This window comes from Microcaecilia unicolor, chromosome 6 (assembly GCF_901765095.1).
Source record: "Microcaecilia unicolor chromosome 6, aMicUni1.1, whole genome shotgun sequence".
NCBI lineage: Eukaryota > Metazoa > Chordata > Amphibia > Gymnophiona > Siphonopidae > Microcaecilia > Microcaecilia unicolor.
In genome coordinates, this window is record NC_044036.1 from 333,424,169 (window position 1) to 333,440,782 (window position 16,614).

Consider the following 16,614-nt stretch of genomic DNA (forward strand, 5'->3'; position numbering starts at 1 on the left):
CGCGTTTTTTTTTGACACGCGCCGAGGCTCCCTTTTACCACAGCGGGTAAAAGACTGTCTTTTTCTGGACAAGAAACGGTTGTGCGGTAAGTGAACCATTTGCCGTGTGGCCATTTCGGGGAGGGGGGGAGCACTTAAGGGCTCCCGTGCTAACCTGGCGGTAACCGGATTACCACCAAGTAGGCAACGACGCTACAAAAATAGAAACTTTTTTTGTAGCACCAGAAATGGCGCGCGCTGGGGTGGGAAGTACCCACACTGGAGTCAGTTCATTTCTTACGTTTAATTATCTTTAGTACTTATCTTTTACGATAGTCAGACTGGGGGTTTAGGCTTGTCCGACATGCACGTTTCGCCTAATCACTAGGTTGTATCAAGGACTTCCCCCTCAGCCGTCTTCAGCGCCAGCCTTGCTGTTGTTTTAGGGATCAACCCTCGCAAAGTACGAAAGATAATTAAACTTAAGAAATGAACTAAAACATATAAATGAAAAATAAGGCTTTAAGAGAAGCCGATGAGGAGGTAGGTGCTAATTCCATTGCCATTATAAATTATTGGTGATGAGCACCGCTGAGGCTATAAGTAAAGGAAAAACAATATAAATGTTCCAAAAAATTCTTGATAGGTTTGAAAGGAGCAAGAGGGAGAATTAAGTTGGATATCTAGAACCTGGTATATTGAAGAGTTGAGTATTCAGGGTTCTATTGAATTATACTTTAAGAAGATTGCCTTGAAGAACGTGGCTTTACTCTATAAACAGCGCCCCCCCCCCCCCCCCCCCCCCCCCCCCCCCATATTCAAAGCTATTTAACCGACCAGGAACGGTTCCTGGCCAGTTAAATAGTGTTTTAGCACTTAACTGTAACATTCAACAGGAGATAACCAGTTTTCTCCCTTTGAATATTGCTGGTTGGCGCCTAACTCATAACCAGCTATACTGTACATCTTATCCGGTTAGGTGCCGATATTCAGTGCCTAACTGGATAAGTTTGGCGGTCAAAGAGGACCGTATAATAGCAGTCCTATCCAGTGCGTTTTTTTTCTAGTGAAAAAGGTGCCGGTACTCAAATGCCAGGCCACCCTTCAGGGGTGGGGTGATCACTGAGGGAACCCACTCCACAATAGCTAGGTGTCAGACTTGTGAGTTCTTGTACCAAGTAGAGCGCTGCTGAGCCCGGTACTCGGACCAGATTCTGCTTGGCGGCTGGACAACCCCGGGTTTCACCTGCGCTGACCGCCGTTCCCCCAGTTGTAGAGCCCCTAATTGCAGGCGGCCTGCAGGACTTACAGGATGGAGCTGGAAGCGGGGTGATGAATGTATCGTCCGGGCAGACAGCAGGTCAAGAGAGTAATCCAGGTACAGGTGAAAATCAGTAGGCAGGCGGCAGGCAAGAGAGTAGTCCAGTACAGGCGAAAGTCAGTAGGCAGACAGAAGGGTAATCCAGGTACAGGCAAAGTCAGCAACGAGGGCCAGTAGATAAGAAGCAGACTACAGAGTTAGAAACACCTACCAAAGTAGAAGCTGAAGCATGGAGTCCAGGGAGAACTCAGCTGATAAAGTGCTGGTGTCTGACATCAGCAGGGAAAAGGGGCACAGCCATAGGACAAGAGCAGGGGAAGGAGGAACCGGAAGACCAATAGGAGAGAAGCCAGGGAAGCCAGGCAAAGGAAGAGCAGACCCAGGTGGGTGGAAGCAAAGCAATCAAGGAGCCTGGAAGCCAGGCAGAGAGAGAGAGCAGAAACAGGTGCATGGAAGCAAAGCAATTAAGGAGCCTGCAACCACCGCTCTCTGAACAAACCCAGAGAGGACTACATACACACGGCTCAGGCAGTGCCAGTCAAGTGTGCGTGTCGACGGGACCCCGCGCAGTCTGAGGATGCCGCTTGCGTTGAGGTAGGGGACATGACACCAGGCCCCCTGCAACCAGTCACAGAATCTATGACAAGGCAGAATTGGTGTGTAGAACCTGAGCTCTTTCAATTAAAACTTGGGGTCCATGGGTCAATTTTAGCAGACAATGGAAAAGGTGTCGGTACTCAGTATCCCCAAGTACCCCTCAAAAAAAGCACTGGTCCTATTTTTAACCGCTAAAACGTTAACAGCTTAGTGCTCAATATCAGTGAATTGGTGAACTTCGTAGTGCAAATTCCAGAAATGCCCGTGACCCACCCATGCCCCTCCCATGGCCACACCCCCTTTTGACATCTTTGCGTAACAGTGACCATAAAGATGCACATGTAAATATTTATTGCCAATTAGTGCCCATAATTGATTATTAGCACCCAATTATTGGCGCTAACTGGCATGCAAATTGGGCATCTGCCTAAATTTCCTTGTGCAATTTTGAGCACCATAAATAGAATTAGGGGGTTAATGCACAACTGTAAGGGGGTGTACATGTAGGTGGAGCATAGGCATGTCCACCATCTGCTGCGGGGCATTGCCGACACAGCCCATTCAAAGTGAATGGACTGTGTCGGCAGTACAGCACCACCAGCTGCTAGCGCGGCTTTGTAAACTTAGGAACATTCACTTACTCCAGCCATTGACCTGTTGTAAGTAAGTGCGTCTACCTTTTGGCACACCAATGCGCTTTGCACTAATATTCCATAATGGCTTAGTCATGCCCGTAAGTCATTTAGCGAATCAGTCCTTAAGTCTGCCCCACTGCAACACCCACTGCAACACCTAAATAGTCTTAGGAGCTTGTTACATAGTAACAAAGTAGATGCTTTTTGTGTATACCCTACTTTGATTTGTACCTGTGCTCTTCAGGGCACAGACCGTATAAGTCTGCCCAGCACTATCCCCGCCTCCCAACCACCAGTCTCTCCTCCCAACCACCGGCTCTGGCACAGACCGTATAAGTCTGCCCAGCACTATCCCCACCTCCCAACCACCAGCCCCGCTTCCCACCACCGGCTCTGGCACAGACCGTATAAGTCTGCCCAGCACTATCCCCACCTCCCAACCACCAGCCCCCGCCTACTGTGTTTGGAAAAAAGATACCCATTGGAGGATTTTTAAAACTGGAAATGAGCCACCAAGGTGCCTCAGTTAAACGAAGAGCAGAAATGTGATACGTACTCTTGCGAAGGGGTAGTTCCAGGTGCGAATCTTCTCAGTTGAATTGAAACTCTCAAGAAGTCCGTTGCTGATGATATTCACCAACACTGGGAAACCATTGATGGCCTTGAAGCTACTCACAATTGCAAATCTGTAACTCTGAGATAAAATAAAAAGGAAAGATGAGGAACATTCATGACAAAAAGGTTCGGTTTCTTTTCAAAACTTTTCCCCTGATCTGTGGCCGTTTTTTCAGGTTAGTGCATAAGTATTGCCATACTGGAAAGGTCCATCAAGCATAGGCGCCAACTCCGTGGGTGCTCAAGCACCCCAAATATTTTGACCCGCCGGAAGTTCCCTTCCCAGCCAGCCTGACATGCCCGGTGCCCGCCCTCTTCTCCCTCAACAGTCCTCCGCCCTCGCCTTCCTGCATGCCGCCCAGAATTTAAAACTTACCTTACCTCAGGGTCCCGGTGGCAGCAGTGAAAGGCAAGAAGGCTCGGCACTTCAGCCTTCCCTTCTCTCTCAGCTCTGGTCCCGCCCTTGCAGAAATAGGAAATGAGGGCGGGACCAGCGCTGAGAGAGAAGGGAAGGCTGAGCCTTTCACTGCTGCCGCCTGGACTCCGAGGTAAGATGAGTTTTAAATTCTGGGCAGCACGCAGGAAGGCGAGGGCAGAGGACTGTTGTGGGAGAAGAGGTCGGGCTGGGGTTGGGACTGGCACTCGAGTCGGAGGAGATGGGGGGCCTGGAACTTGGAGGAGAGGGAGGGGGCCTGGAACTCGGAGGAGAGGGAGGGGGGCCTGGAACGGAGGGGAGGGGGGCTGAAAAGGGGCAGGTGGTGTTTGGGGCGAGTTACTTGACATAGAGGGGAGGAGAGGGAGGAGAAATCGTTGGACATGAAAGAGCGGGCAGGGGAGAGATGAGACTTGTTGGACATGGATGGAGGGAGGGGAGGGCAGGGGAGAGAGGAGAATTCGCTGGACATGGTTGAGAGGGGGGGTAGGGAAGAGAGGAAAATTGCTGGATATGAACGGGAGGAGAGGGCAGGGGAGAGAGGAAAATTGCTGGATATGAACGGGAGGAGAGGGCAGGGGAGAGAGGAAAATTGCTGGATATGAGAGGAGGGGGGATGGGGAGAGGAGGGGAAGAGGAGGAGAGAGGAGGGGGAGAGGGGGAGGAGGAGGGGGGAATGCAACATCCTGTTAAAAAAAATTTTTCAGCACCCCCAATCATTTTGAAAAGTTGGCTCCTATGCCATCAAGCCCAGCATCCTGTTTCCAACAGTGGCCAATCCAGGTCACAAATACCTGGCAAGTTCCCCAAAAACAACAAAACATTTTATGCTGATTATCCCAGATATATAAGCAGTGGATTTTCCCCAAGTCCATTTAATAATGGTCTATGGACTTTTCCTTTAGGAAGCTGTCCAAACCTTTTTAAAACTCTGCTAAGCTAACCGCCTTTACCACATTCTCTGGTTATCAATAGAAATCAAACAAAATAAAACATGGAAAAGAAAATAAGATGATACCTTTTTTATTGGACATAACTTAATACATTTCTTGATTAGCTTTCGAAATGTATTAAGTTATGTCCAATGAAAAAGGTATCATCTTATTTTCTTTTCCATGTTTTATTTTGTTTGATTTCTATTGATAACCTTTACGAGTGGACTAACACGGCTACCACACCTCTCCACATTTTCTGGTAATGAATTCCAGAGTATAATTACACGCTGAGTGAAGAAACAATTTCTCCAATTCATTTTAAATTTACTACTTTGTAGCTTCATTGCATTCCCCCAAGACCTAGTATTTTTGGAAAGCGTAAACAGATGCTTCACATCTACCTGTTCCACTCCACTCATTATTTTATAGACCTCTATCATGTCTCCCCTCAGCCATATTTTCTCCTAATTCTGCTAATAAAAATATTAATGCATTAGACCTTCTTAATGTGTGTTAATTGACTTTATGTGCATTAATTCATAGGTTAAGGTGTGTTCAATTGATTTAGCAAGCGCTAGATTTAAGGAATTCCAACAAACTGCACCCTTACCTAGAAAATATGAACAGTCCAAACGCTATCTTAAGCTACAAGTGTCAAATCTATGATCCTGTTCTGTGGTATAGAATGGGACGCACAATAACACAAATTTAAAACCATTTTCAAATGGGCTTATATAAAGATTTATAGGTCAGAATTCAGCCCACAGGAGTTAGTGGTTTGAAAAGCTGCTGACAGCCATGGGCTGAACGTAATCCGGATATTCAATGCCAGGTTATGTCCAGTCACCAGCATTAAATATCGGGGTCACTGGCAGACCTGGAAGTTATTTGGGTACCGGTATCTGCATATCTAACCAAAGATATAGGACTGCTTTTGATATGATCCTATATGTCTAGTTAGGTACGTGAGCATCGGTACTGAATATTCCGAAAATCACTAAAGACCTACCTTTTAAACAAGACTAACCATAATAATCAATCGTGAGTAGAGTGGTGTGGTAGCCGTGTTAGTCCACTTTTAAAGGTAATCAATAGAAATCAAACAAAATAAAACATGGAAAAGAAAATAAGATGATACCTTTTTTATTGGACATAACTGAATACATTTCTTGATTAGCTTTCGAAGGTTGCCCTTCTTCGTCAGATCGGAAATACCTATCCACCCCAATCCTGTTAGACTGTCACTGGAATGCTTTGATGTTTCACTTATATATACTGTTATCTACCACATTTGCTTATTTCCGATCTGACGAAGAAGGGCAACCTTCGAAAGCTAATCAAGAAATGTATTAAGTTATGTCCAATAAAAAAGGTATCATCTTATTTTCTTTTCCATGTTTTATTTTGTTTGATTTCTATAGATTCTACATGGAATGTTGCTATTCCACTAGCAACATTCCATGTAGAAGTCGGCCCTTGTAGATCACCAATGTGGCCACGCAGGCTTCTGCTTCTGTGAGTCTGACGTCCAGCATGTACGTGCAGGACGTCAGACTCACAGAAACAGAAGCCTGCGCAGCCTTCTACATGGAATGTTGCTAGTGGAATAGCAACATTCCATGTAGAATCTCCAATAGTAGCAACATTCCATGTAGAATCTCCAATGGTATCTATTTTACTGTCATAGTAATGCTTGAATGTTTTCACTTATATACACTGTCAGCTAGCACATTTGCTTATTTCCGATCTGAGGAAGAAGGGCAACCTTCGAAAGCTAATCAAGAAATGTATTAAGTTATGTCCAATAAAAAAGGTATCATCTTATTTTCTTTTCCATGTTTTATTTTGTTTGATTTCTATAGATTCTACATGGAATGTTGCTATTCCACTAGCAACATTCCATGTAGAAGTCGGCCCTTGTAGATCACCAATGTGGCCACGCAGGCTTCTGCTTCTGTGAGTCTGACGTCCAGCATGTACGTGCAGGACGTCAGACTCACAGAAACAGAAGCCTGCGCAGCCTTCTACATGGAATGTTGCTAGTGGAATAGCAACATTCCATGTAGAATCTCCAAGAGTAGCAACATTCCATGTAGAATCTCCAATGGTATCTATTTTACTGTCATAGTAATGCTTGAATGTTTTCACTTATATACACTGTCAGCTAGCACATTTGCTTATTTCCGATCTGAGGAAGAAGGGCAACCTTCGAAAGCTAATCAAGAAATGTATTAAGTTATGTCCAATAAAAAAGGTATCATCTTATTTTCTTTTCCATGTTTTATTTTGTTTGATTTCTATTGATTACATAATAATCAATAACAGGAACTCCAACACATCATTACTTACTAGAGAATCCGTCTGTTTTTTGATTTATCGAATTGTTTAATGTCTGTTTTCTGATTTATTGAATTGATTTTATCCATTATGTTACACTTGTTCTTTATGTAACCAATGGTTTTATCTAATCTTGATTGACGATTTTTAGGATGTATTATTGTAAGCCACATTGAATCTGCAAATAGGTGGGGAAAATGTGGGATACAAATGCAACAAATAAATAAATAAATAAATATCACTGGTACCCACATAACTCTACCCATACACTGGCTCTGCTCTAACTGGATAATGCTGCGGTGAAAATGCCAGATTTTCAGCAAAACTGTGCAGTTAAGTCATGTTGAAAATCCAAGGACGGTCTGTTCAGCATAATTTAAGTGGGCAGGAGCCACCTGAAAATGCACTGGAATGCCCGTGGGAGGTGGTGGAAACGAAAACAGTAACGGAATTCAAACATGCGTGGGATAAACATAAAGGAATCCTGGTCAGAAGGAATGGATCCTAAGGAGCTTAGCCGAGATTGGGTGGCAGAGCCGGTGGCGGGAGGCGGGGATGGTGCTGGGCAGACTTATACGGTCTGTGCCAGAGCCTGTGGTGGGAGGCGGGACTGGTGGTTGGGAGGCGGGGATAGAGGTGGGCAGACTTATACGGTCTGTGCCGGAGACGGGACTGGTGGTTGGGAGGTGGGGATAGTGCTGGGCAGACTTATACGTTCTGTGCCAGAGCCGGTGGTTGGGAGGGGGGGATAGTGCTGGGCAGACTTATACGGTCTGTGCCAGAGCCGGTGGTGGGAGGTGGGGCTGGTGGTTGGGAGGCGGGGATAGTGCTGGGCAGACTTATACGGTCTGTGCCCTGAAAAGGACAGGTACAAATCAAGGTAAGGTACACACAAAAAGTAGCACATATGAATTTATCTTGTTGGGCAGACTGGATGGACCGTGCAGGTCTTTTTCTGCCGTCATCTACTATGTTAAATTGCATAAGCACGTTATTTACCAAGAACATCTTAAATGGAATGAGTGCACTAAACTGAGCTTGCTGTATCCTCTTCTTAACTCCTTCTGTTGGCTTCTAAGGGGTTTACAGTGAAGCCTTGTACATGGGGGAGAAGTTGGAGAGCTAACCAGCACAGTCCAGCTGACAAGGTCAAAGGGCCGCCGAGAATCCCAGATGAGCGGATAATGGATATGATGGCACGTTTAGAAACATTGCTCTTCTGGGTCAGTAACATCTTCAAACAGCGGTTGTCACGGTCGTCATCGCCCGTGCCTTGCTCGTCAGTGCCCTGTTCCATCTAGACCCGTTAGTTTTACCTGCAGTTCTAGCCAGTGACCTGTGGGGGTCACTGTAGAGTGGTGGAAGCCAAGCTGGTGATGCCATCAGGTGCTGAGCCCTTCTTAAGCTGGCTTTTCTGTGCACTCAGTGTTCTGGCAACACTTCCTGATTGAGCTCAGGCCTGCCTGAGGCACTGCCGGTTCCATCTGCTGTTTCCTTGTCAGGCTGTGGCCTGGAGCATTGCTGCAGCTTTCTTCTTCTTGCTTTTTTCCAGTGAAGCCTGCCTCCAAGCCTTGAAGTCCTGTGAGCTTCTTCTACTTTAGCTGAGACCCCGGTCGTCCGCAGTAATTCCTTGGTCGCTGGTTGCAGTGAGTAGGCTCTGTGCTGAGTTTTGGACTGTGTGTGCTGGGACGACGTGGAATGCTGTAGGTACTGAGGCCGTGGCCACATCTAGAAGTATCCCTGGACGAGGTGGCTGTGCTTGGAGTGCGGAGGGATCCGTGTGGGCTGTTCCTGGTTCCTGTTTGCTGTGCTGTGCCTGTGTGTCGTTTGCCCTGGGAGCACTGGCTCAGGCATTGCTTTGATAAATCTTTTGCCCTGGGAGCACTGGCTCGGGCGCCTCTGTGTTTTTCTTCTTTGCCTTCAGCGAGCGGAGTGGACCGCTCAAGTTCCATACCCGCGGTGCAGGTCTACAAGAGACTATTTTAGTTCCTTTGCTCTGCTGCTGCTCATCTCTCTTGCTTCTGAGAGAGCTTGCTGCTGAGGTCCCGCCAGGGGCGTATCTGGACTCCGGCGGTAGGGGGGGCCAGAGCCAGAGGGAGGGGGCACATTTTAGCCCCCCCACTGCTACCGTCACTGCCCCCCTGCTATTGCCAGACCCCTCCTGCTGCTGCCAGACCCCCCCGCCACCAACGACTCTCTCCACCCCCCCGCTGCCAACCCTCCCCCGCTGCTGTTGCTTACCTTTGCTGGCGGGGGACCCCAACCCCCGCCGGCCCGAGGTTCCGCTTCCACCTGCCAGTGCCGCTGCCTTTAAAATATTTCTTCAGCTGGCGGGGGACCCCAACCCCCGCCAGCCGACCGAGGTCTGTAAAGTTCTTCGTCCTCCGTGGCCAGCCCATGCTGTATAACTGTTGAATCCGGGCTGGCCACGGAGGACGAAGAACTTTACAGACCTCGAGTCGGCTGGCGGGGGTTGGGGTCCCCCGCCAGCTGAAGAATATTTTTAAAGGCAGCGGCACTGGCAGGTGACCTGGCCGTGTAGGGGTTGGGGTCCCCCGCCAGCAAAAGTAAGCAACGGCAGCGGGGGAGGGTTGATGGTGGTAGGGGGGGGTCCAGGGCAAAATCTGCGGGGGACCAGGCCCCTGTGGCCCCACGCAGATATGCCCCTAGGTCCCGCGGCGTACATGAGGGTACTGACCGCCAGCGGTCTTATCGCTTCCAGTTAAGTGCCCTTTGCTTTTCGTTGTCCCGCCGGGGCGGGCCTTTGCCTAGTCTCTTGTGCTCTTGACTGTCTTACTATTTGCCATTATTGTATGCTTTGTTTTGCTTTAGCTAGTGTTAGGATGTGCAGCTTGGCTGGTTATTGTCCTTTCTCCTCTTACATTATTGCTGAGCCGTTTGTTTGCCTTTTGCCTTGTGTATCTTTTGGTGCCATTAAAGCTACCTTAGTTCACCCTCCACTTGTAATCCAGTCAAGTTCTTTGGGATACTCTTGTCTCCTTAGGACTCCATCTACCCAGAGGTGGTTGAGTGATCCTCATGCAGCCACCTCCGGGCCAAGGGCTCACAAACATTGCAGCAGTAGGGTCAGAAGGGCATGCAAGCGGGACACCCAGAAAGGAATATGGCTACCGTGTTATAGAAGGGCAATGACCATTTTCCGATCTATGACCATCCTGTAATCAGTGGCGTTCCTAGGGGGGCTGACACCCGGGGCGGATCGCCGATGCGCCCCGCCCCCCGGGTGCAGCACCCCCCCCCTGGCGAAAGAACCCCCGATCCCCCCAGCGAAAGACCCCCCCCCCCCACCGGGTGCACGCCGCTGGGGGGGGGGGGGCGTGCGCCTGCCGGCTCTTCGTTTTCATGCTCCCTCTGCCCAAGAACAGGAAGTAACCTGTTCCGGGGCAGAGGGAGCATGAAAACGAAGGAGCCGACAGTGCGCGCGGCACCCCCCCCCCCCCTTCAGCGTGCACCCGGGGCGGACTGCCCCCACTGCCCCCCCCCCCCTTGGTATGCCACTGCCTGTAATGTAGGCTCTGCCCTAAACAATATTCTATTGCTGAATCACTCACAGAACTGAGCTCAGCTTGCATAACAATTGGTTAACTGAAAACGATTTTAGGCCTCACATTTCTTTTTAGCCTCTGAATGACTGCAGTAGTCTTTACCCTTAGTGATAGTGTAAGGAATAGTAAAGCTCTTTGTTCTCTGGAAATACATAAAACCTCTCTGTGCTAGTCTCTTCCTCCCCTTCACAGCTCCTCTGTTCTGTGTATGGCCTGTGAAAGCCTTCTTTATATATTTGGAAGGAGAAGGGACTGGGGGGCCTACTAGCTAGTCAAGTACATCTGATGAAGCTCTCCTGGAAGTAGGCCCCCTCTCTTGCTTTTGTGTTTAACCAGGAATTGGGACTAGGCCCCCAACAAAAAGGGGGGCATAGTGGAGGAGTGGCCTAGTGTTTAGGGTGGTGGACTTTGGTCCTGGGGAACTGAGGAACTGAGTTCGATTCCCACTTCAGGCACAGGCAGCTCCTTGTGACTCTGGGCAAGTCACTTAACCCTCCATTGCCCCATGTAAGCCGCATTGAGCCTGCCATGAGTGGGAAAGCGCAGGGTACAAATGTAACAAAAATAAAATAGATACTATTGGAGATTCTACATGGAATGTTGCTATTCCACTAGCAACATTCCATGTAGAAGCCTGCGTGGCAGCCACATTGGTGATCTGCAAGCGCCAACTTCTACATGGAATATTGCTAGTGGAATAGCAACATTCCATGTAGAACCTCAAACAGTAGCAACAGTGGAGGAGTGGCCTAGTGGTTAGGGTGGTGGACTTTGGTCCTGAGGAACTGAGTTCGATTCCCACTTCAGGCACAGGCACCTCCTTGTGACTCTGGGCAAGTCACTTAACCCTCCATTGCCCCATGTAAGCCGCATTGAGCCTGCCATGAGTGGGAAAGCGCAGGGTACAAATGTAACAAAAATAAAATAGATACTATTGGAGATTCTACATGGAATGTTGCTACTACTGGAGATTCTACATGGAATGTTGCTATTCCACTAGCAACATTCCATATAGAAGCCTGCGCGGCCACATTAGTGATGTGCAAGGGCCGACTTCTACGTGGAATGTTGCTAGTGGAATAGCAACATTCCATGTAGAATCTCAAATAGTAGCAACAGTGGAGGAGTGGCCTAGTGGTTAGGGTGGTGGACTTGGTCCTGAGGAACTGAGTTTGATTCCCAGCACAGGCAGCTCCTTGTGACTCTGGGCAAGTCACTTAACCCTCCATTGCCCCATGTAAGCCGCATTGAGCCTGCCATGAGTGGGAAAGTGCAGGGTACAAATGTAACAAAAATAAAATAGATACTATTGGAGATTCTACATGGAATGTTGCTACTATTGGAGATTCTACATGGAATGTTGCTATTCCAGTAGCAACATTCCACGTAGAAGGCTGCGCAGGCTTCTGTTTCTGTGAGTCTGACGTCCTGCACGTACGTGCAGGGCGTCAGACTCACAGAAGCAGAAGCCTGCGCGGCCACATTGGTGATGTGCAAGGGCCGACTTCTACGTGGAATGTTGCTAGTGGAATAGCAACATTCCATGTAGAATCTCAAATAGTAGCAACAGTGGAGGAGTGGCCTAGTGGTTAGGGTGGTGGACTTTGGTCCTGAGGAACTGAGTTTGATTCCCAGCACAGGCAGCTCCTTGTGACTCTGGGCAAGTCACTTAACCCTCCATTGCCCCATGTAAGCCGCATTGAGCCTGCCATGAGTGGGAAAGTGCAGGGTACAAATGTAACAAAAATAAAATAGATACTATTGGAGATTCTACGTGGAATGTTGCTACTATTGGAGATTCTACATGGAATGTTGCTATTCCACTAGCAACATTCCATGTAGAAGCCTGCGCGGCCACATTGGTGATCTGCAAGGGCCGACTTCTACATGGAATGTTGCTAGTGGAATAGCAACATTCCATGTAGAATCTCAAATAGTAGCAACAGTGGAGGAGTGGCCTAGTGGTTAGGGTGGTGGACTTTGGTCCTGAGGAACTGAGTTCAATTCCCACTTCAGGCACAGGCAGCCCCTTGTGACTCTGGGCAAGTCATTTAAACCCTCCATTGCCCCATGTAAGCCGCATTGAGCCTGCCATGAGTGGGAAAGCGCAGGGTACAAATGTAACAAAAAAAAATGCAGCTGGTGTTCTTAGAAGCAGGAACAGTCAGAGGGTTCATCCTATAAGCATGCGCCTATACTTAAGCAGCAAGATGACGCCTATTTGATGAAGAAAAGTGTGAGTCTGCTTTCTTTTAAAACACTAAATTGTTGAAATACATAAGTAAATTATAGGTGTCGATATTGAAAGGAGGTAACCAGTAAAGGCTCTTATTCGGTTAACTCCTGCTGACCAGGCCCTGATGGTAGCAGTTACTCAGATAGGGCTGGTGAATATCCACTCCAACTACTAAAACCAAAACCAGCTATTGTGTGGGTGGTCCGGGACAGAGTTGGCACTTGACCGAATAAGTGTCGATATTCAGCCCTTAACTGGTTAAGGGCTCCTTTTACTAAGTGGCAGTAACCCCAACGCTTACCGCTCGCTATACAGGAAGTACTGCCAGGCTACTGCAGCAGCCCGGTGGTACTTCCCACCCTTAGCACGGCGTCGTTTTTGTAGTGCCGGAGTGTACCCAGCGGTAATCGGGCAGTGCCGCGCGCTGCCTGGTTACTGTCAGGTTAATGCGGGAGCCTGTACCGCCACCTCAATGGGTGGCAGTAAGGGCACCCCCTGAAATGGCGGCGCTGCCATTTCCTGCAGGAAGGCGAGACTTCCCTTTTACCAGCTGTGGAAAAAGGGGGCCTCGGCGCACATGTAAAACACACGCCGAAACCAGCGCTAGCCCCCTTTTGCCGCAGCCTGGTAAAACAGACCCTCAGTTAACCTGGCAAACAGGACCACAAAAATAGAAGTCATCTTTGTCCGGTTTAACTTATCCGGTTAAGGGCCATCCATCCGCACATACCCAGATTTTCAATGCCGGCACCCGGCCCAGCATTGAATATCTGGGCAAAATTTCAGCATTTAAAAATCACCGGACCACCTCTGGCTGAATGGTTTTACCAAAGGTAAATCGTGCCAAACGGATCTCATTGAATTCTTTTACTGGGTGACCGGAGAATTGAATCAGGGACGTGCTATAGACGTAATCTACTTAGATTTCAGCAAAACGTTTGACACGGTTCCCCACAGGAGGCTCTTGAATAAACTTGACAGGCTGAAGATAGGACCCGACGTGGTGAACTGGATTAGGAACTGGGTGACGGACAGACGCCAGAGGGTGGTGGTTAATGGAATTCACTCTGATGAGGGAAAGGTGAGTAGTGGAGTGCCTCAGGGATTGGTGCTGGGGCCGATTCTGTTCAATATATTTGTGAGTGACATTGCCGAAGGGTTAGAAGGTAAAGTTTGCCTTTTTGTGGATGATACCAAGATTTGTAACCGAGTGGACACCCCGGAGAGAGTGGAAAACATGAAAAAGGATCTGCAGAAGCTAGAAGAATGGTCTAAGGTTTGGCAATTACAAATTTTTTTTTTTGTTACAGTTGTACCCTGCGCTTTCCCACTCATGGCAGGCTCAATGTGGCTTACATGGGGCAATGGAAGGTTAAGTGACTTGCCCAGAGTCACAAGGAGCTGCCTGTGCCTGAGGTGGGAATCAAACTCAGTTCCTCAGGACCAAAGTCCACCACCCTAACCACTAGGCCACTCCTCCACTGTTGCTACTATTTGAGATTCTACATGGAATGTTGCTATTCCACTAGAAGTCGGCCCTTGCAGATCACCAATGTGGCTGCGCAGGCTTCTGCTTCTGTGAGTCTGACGTCCTGCAGACTCACAGAAACAGAAGCCTGCGCAGCCTTCTACATGGAATGTTGCTAGTGGAATAGCAACATTCCATGTAGAATCTCCAATAGTAGCAACATTCCATGTAGAATCTCCAATAGTATCTATTTTATTTTTGTTACATTTGTACCCTGCGCTTTCCCACTCATGGCAGGCTCAATGTGGCTTACATGGGGCAATGGAGGGTTAAGTGACTTGGCCAGAGTCACAAGGAGCTGCCTGTGCCTGAAGTGGGAATTGAACTCAGTTCCCCAGGACCAAAGTCCACCACCCTAACCACTAGGCCACTCCTCCACTCTTTTCTGGGTAGCTGAGTACCGTCCGGTTTCCACCCATTTATTTCTAAGTCCTAAATTGGGAAACCATTACCTTACTGTTTAAAACCTGCCAATATCTATTCCCCATGCTCCTGTGCAAAACTGATTTTTTTATCCTATATAATAAAACTCACCCTCAACGTTCTGAGGACAGTGACGTCACTGTCACTTCCTTCCAGAACGGTTCGTAAGACCATGGTGGTGAAGCCACCGAAATCGCCCAGCTAGGGGCCCCACCCTCGCGTCAAATGTCATGACGTCGAGGGCAGAGCAATGGCGTTCGGTGCGTCCAAGAGGCAGGTGCGGAATGCGGAGCAATGCCGTCAGAACGACGAAGGGGTCCGTAGGTAGGTAGGGAGAAGGGGGCGACGAAGGGGCCAGGAGGGAGGGAGGGAGGGAGAAGGGGGGCTTGGGGAGGAAAACCTTGCTAGTGCCCGTTTCATTTGCTCCTGAAACGGGCCTGTTTTCCTAGTTTTTAAATATGCTGTGCTCAGTGGATGGGGTATCGTCCACAGGACTCACGTACAGTAATTTACTGCTTAAGCCCCTTAATAAACATCATTGCACACCTCCTTCCTTCCTATCTGTTTGTAGTTAATAGTCAATAATATTCTGAATGTTGCTACTTAGCTTGGTTCCAGAGTCTGTGCTGCTCGATTTTATTGATGTTGATGTAAATTATATTGATGATGGGACTATGTGCGGTAAAGAATAAAATTTTAAAAAATGAAAATGAATTGAATTAAAATTAAAAAATATGAACTTATGCACCTCTTCTGCTGGGAGACTGTTTGATTTGTATAAAAACCACTGAAAACAAAAATGTAAAAAATATGTATGTGAACACCCTAAGTAAAAAAGAGCATGTCAGTGAGCCATATATATAGAGCATGCACAACAATAAAAATATAAGAACAAATTAAAAAACAAATATATATATACATATATATTGTGAATAAAAAATAAAAAAAAAGAACAATATTATTTCACAGGAATACTGATAGGTCAGTCTCCATGTTCAGACCCTGAGGATGTAATGTTTGTAACTCAAAAATGAATTGTTGTTCCTTTCTTAGGAGGAGGGTGTCTACTGGTCCACCTCTCCAGTTCTTTTTGTGCACAAATAAAATGCAAAAACGCAGTTCTTCAAAAAGATGTCCTAAGGTTTTTGAATGTTCCACCAGTGGTTTCTCAAGTGCATTCCTTTTTATAGCAATTTTATGCTCGATTATTCTAGTGTTAAATTGTCTCTTGGTTTTACCTATATAGGCTAAACCATACGGACAGATAACCACATAAATAACGTTTTTAGTCTTGCAATTAGAGAATCCTTTCAGATGGATCTTTTTATTGGAAGATGGAATATGGATGACTGTGGTTCTCATGTTCACATTACAAACAGAGCATGATCCACATGGGTAATGTCCAACTGGTAAATTCCTCAATGTTTTGGATTCAATGTGTAATGCTGATGGCACTAATAGATCTTTTAGGGTTTTTTCACGTTTATATGCTACTAGTAGCTCTTTGTTATCAAAAGCAGGGATGCCTTGTATTAGATGCCAGTGTACATGTATATATATATATATTATTTATATTGGACAGTGCGTATCGATACGTTTATTCATGTAATTATTCTAGTATACTCTCTATGTATACCTAGTAATATTCCATATTTTATTAATTGTTTTTTGTCAATTTATATATTTGATATATTATGTTCGTATGTGTGTTATATTTTATTTATTATGATCTATGATAATTATTATATATTTGTTCATTGTAGCCCCTGACGCAGCCCTAGGTGGGCGAAACACGGCCTGTGTCGGGCGATTTGTTCATACACGGTATCTTCAATAAAATCTTTTTGTTGTGACATTGATCTGCTGGCTTTCTTTCCCAAGGTGGTGGCCGTAGCCAGAAGGTTGCTAGGCTGTATAGAGAGAGGTGTAACCAGCAAAAGAAAGGAGATGTTGATGCCCCCTGTACAAGTCGTTGGTGATAAAGGTTGAACTAATATATTTTCAAAGGT

At 47.1% G+C, this 16,614-nt stretch overlaps 1 protein-coding gene across 1 annotated transcript in view; it reads right to left on the reverse strand.

The window, feature by feature from the left end:
• The window catches only part of LOC115472576 (ATP-binding cassette sub-family A member 9-like), a 200,452-nt gene that overhangs the window by 66,637 nt on the left and 117,201 nt on the right, over positions 1–16,614 (reverse strand). Inside the window, exon 22 of the mRNA XM_030206869.1 lies at positions 3,089–3,226. Within this exon, the coding sequence (XP_030062729.1) occupies positions 3,089–3,226 (138 nt within the window). The remainder of the gene's footprint in view (positions 1–3,088; positions 3,227–16,614) is intronic.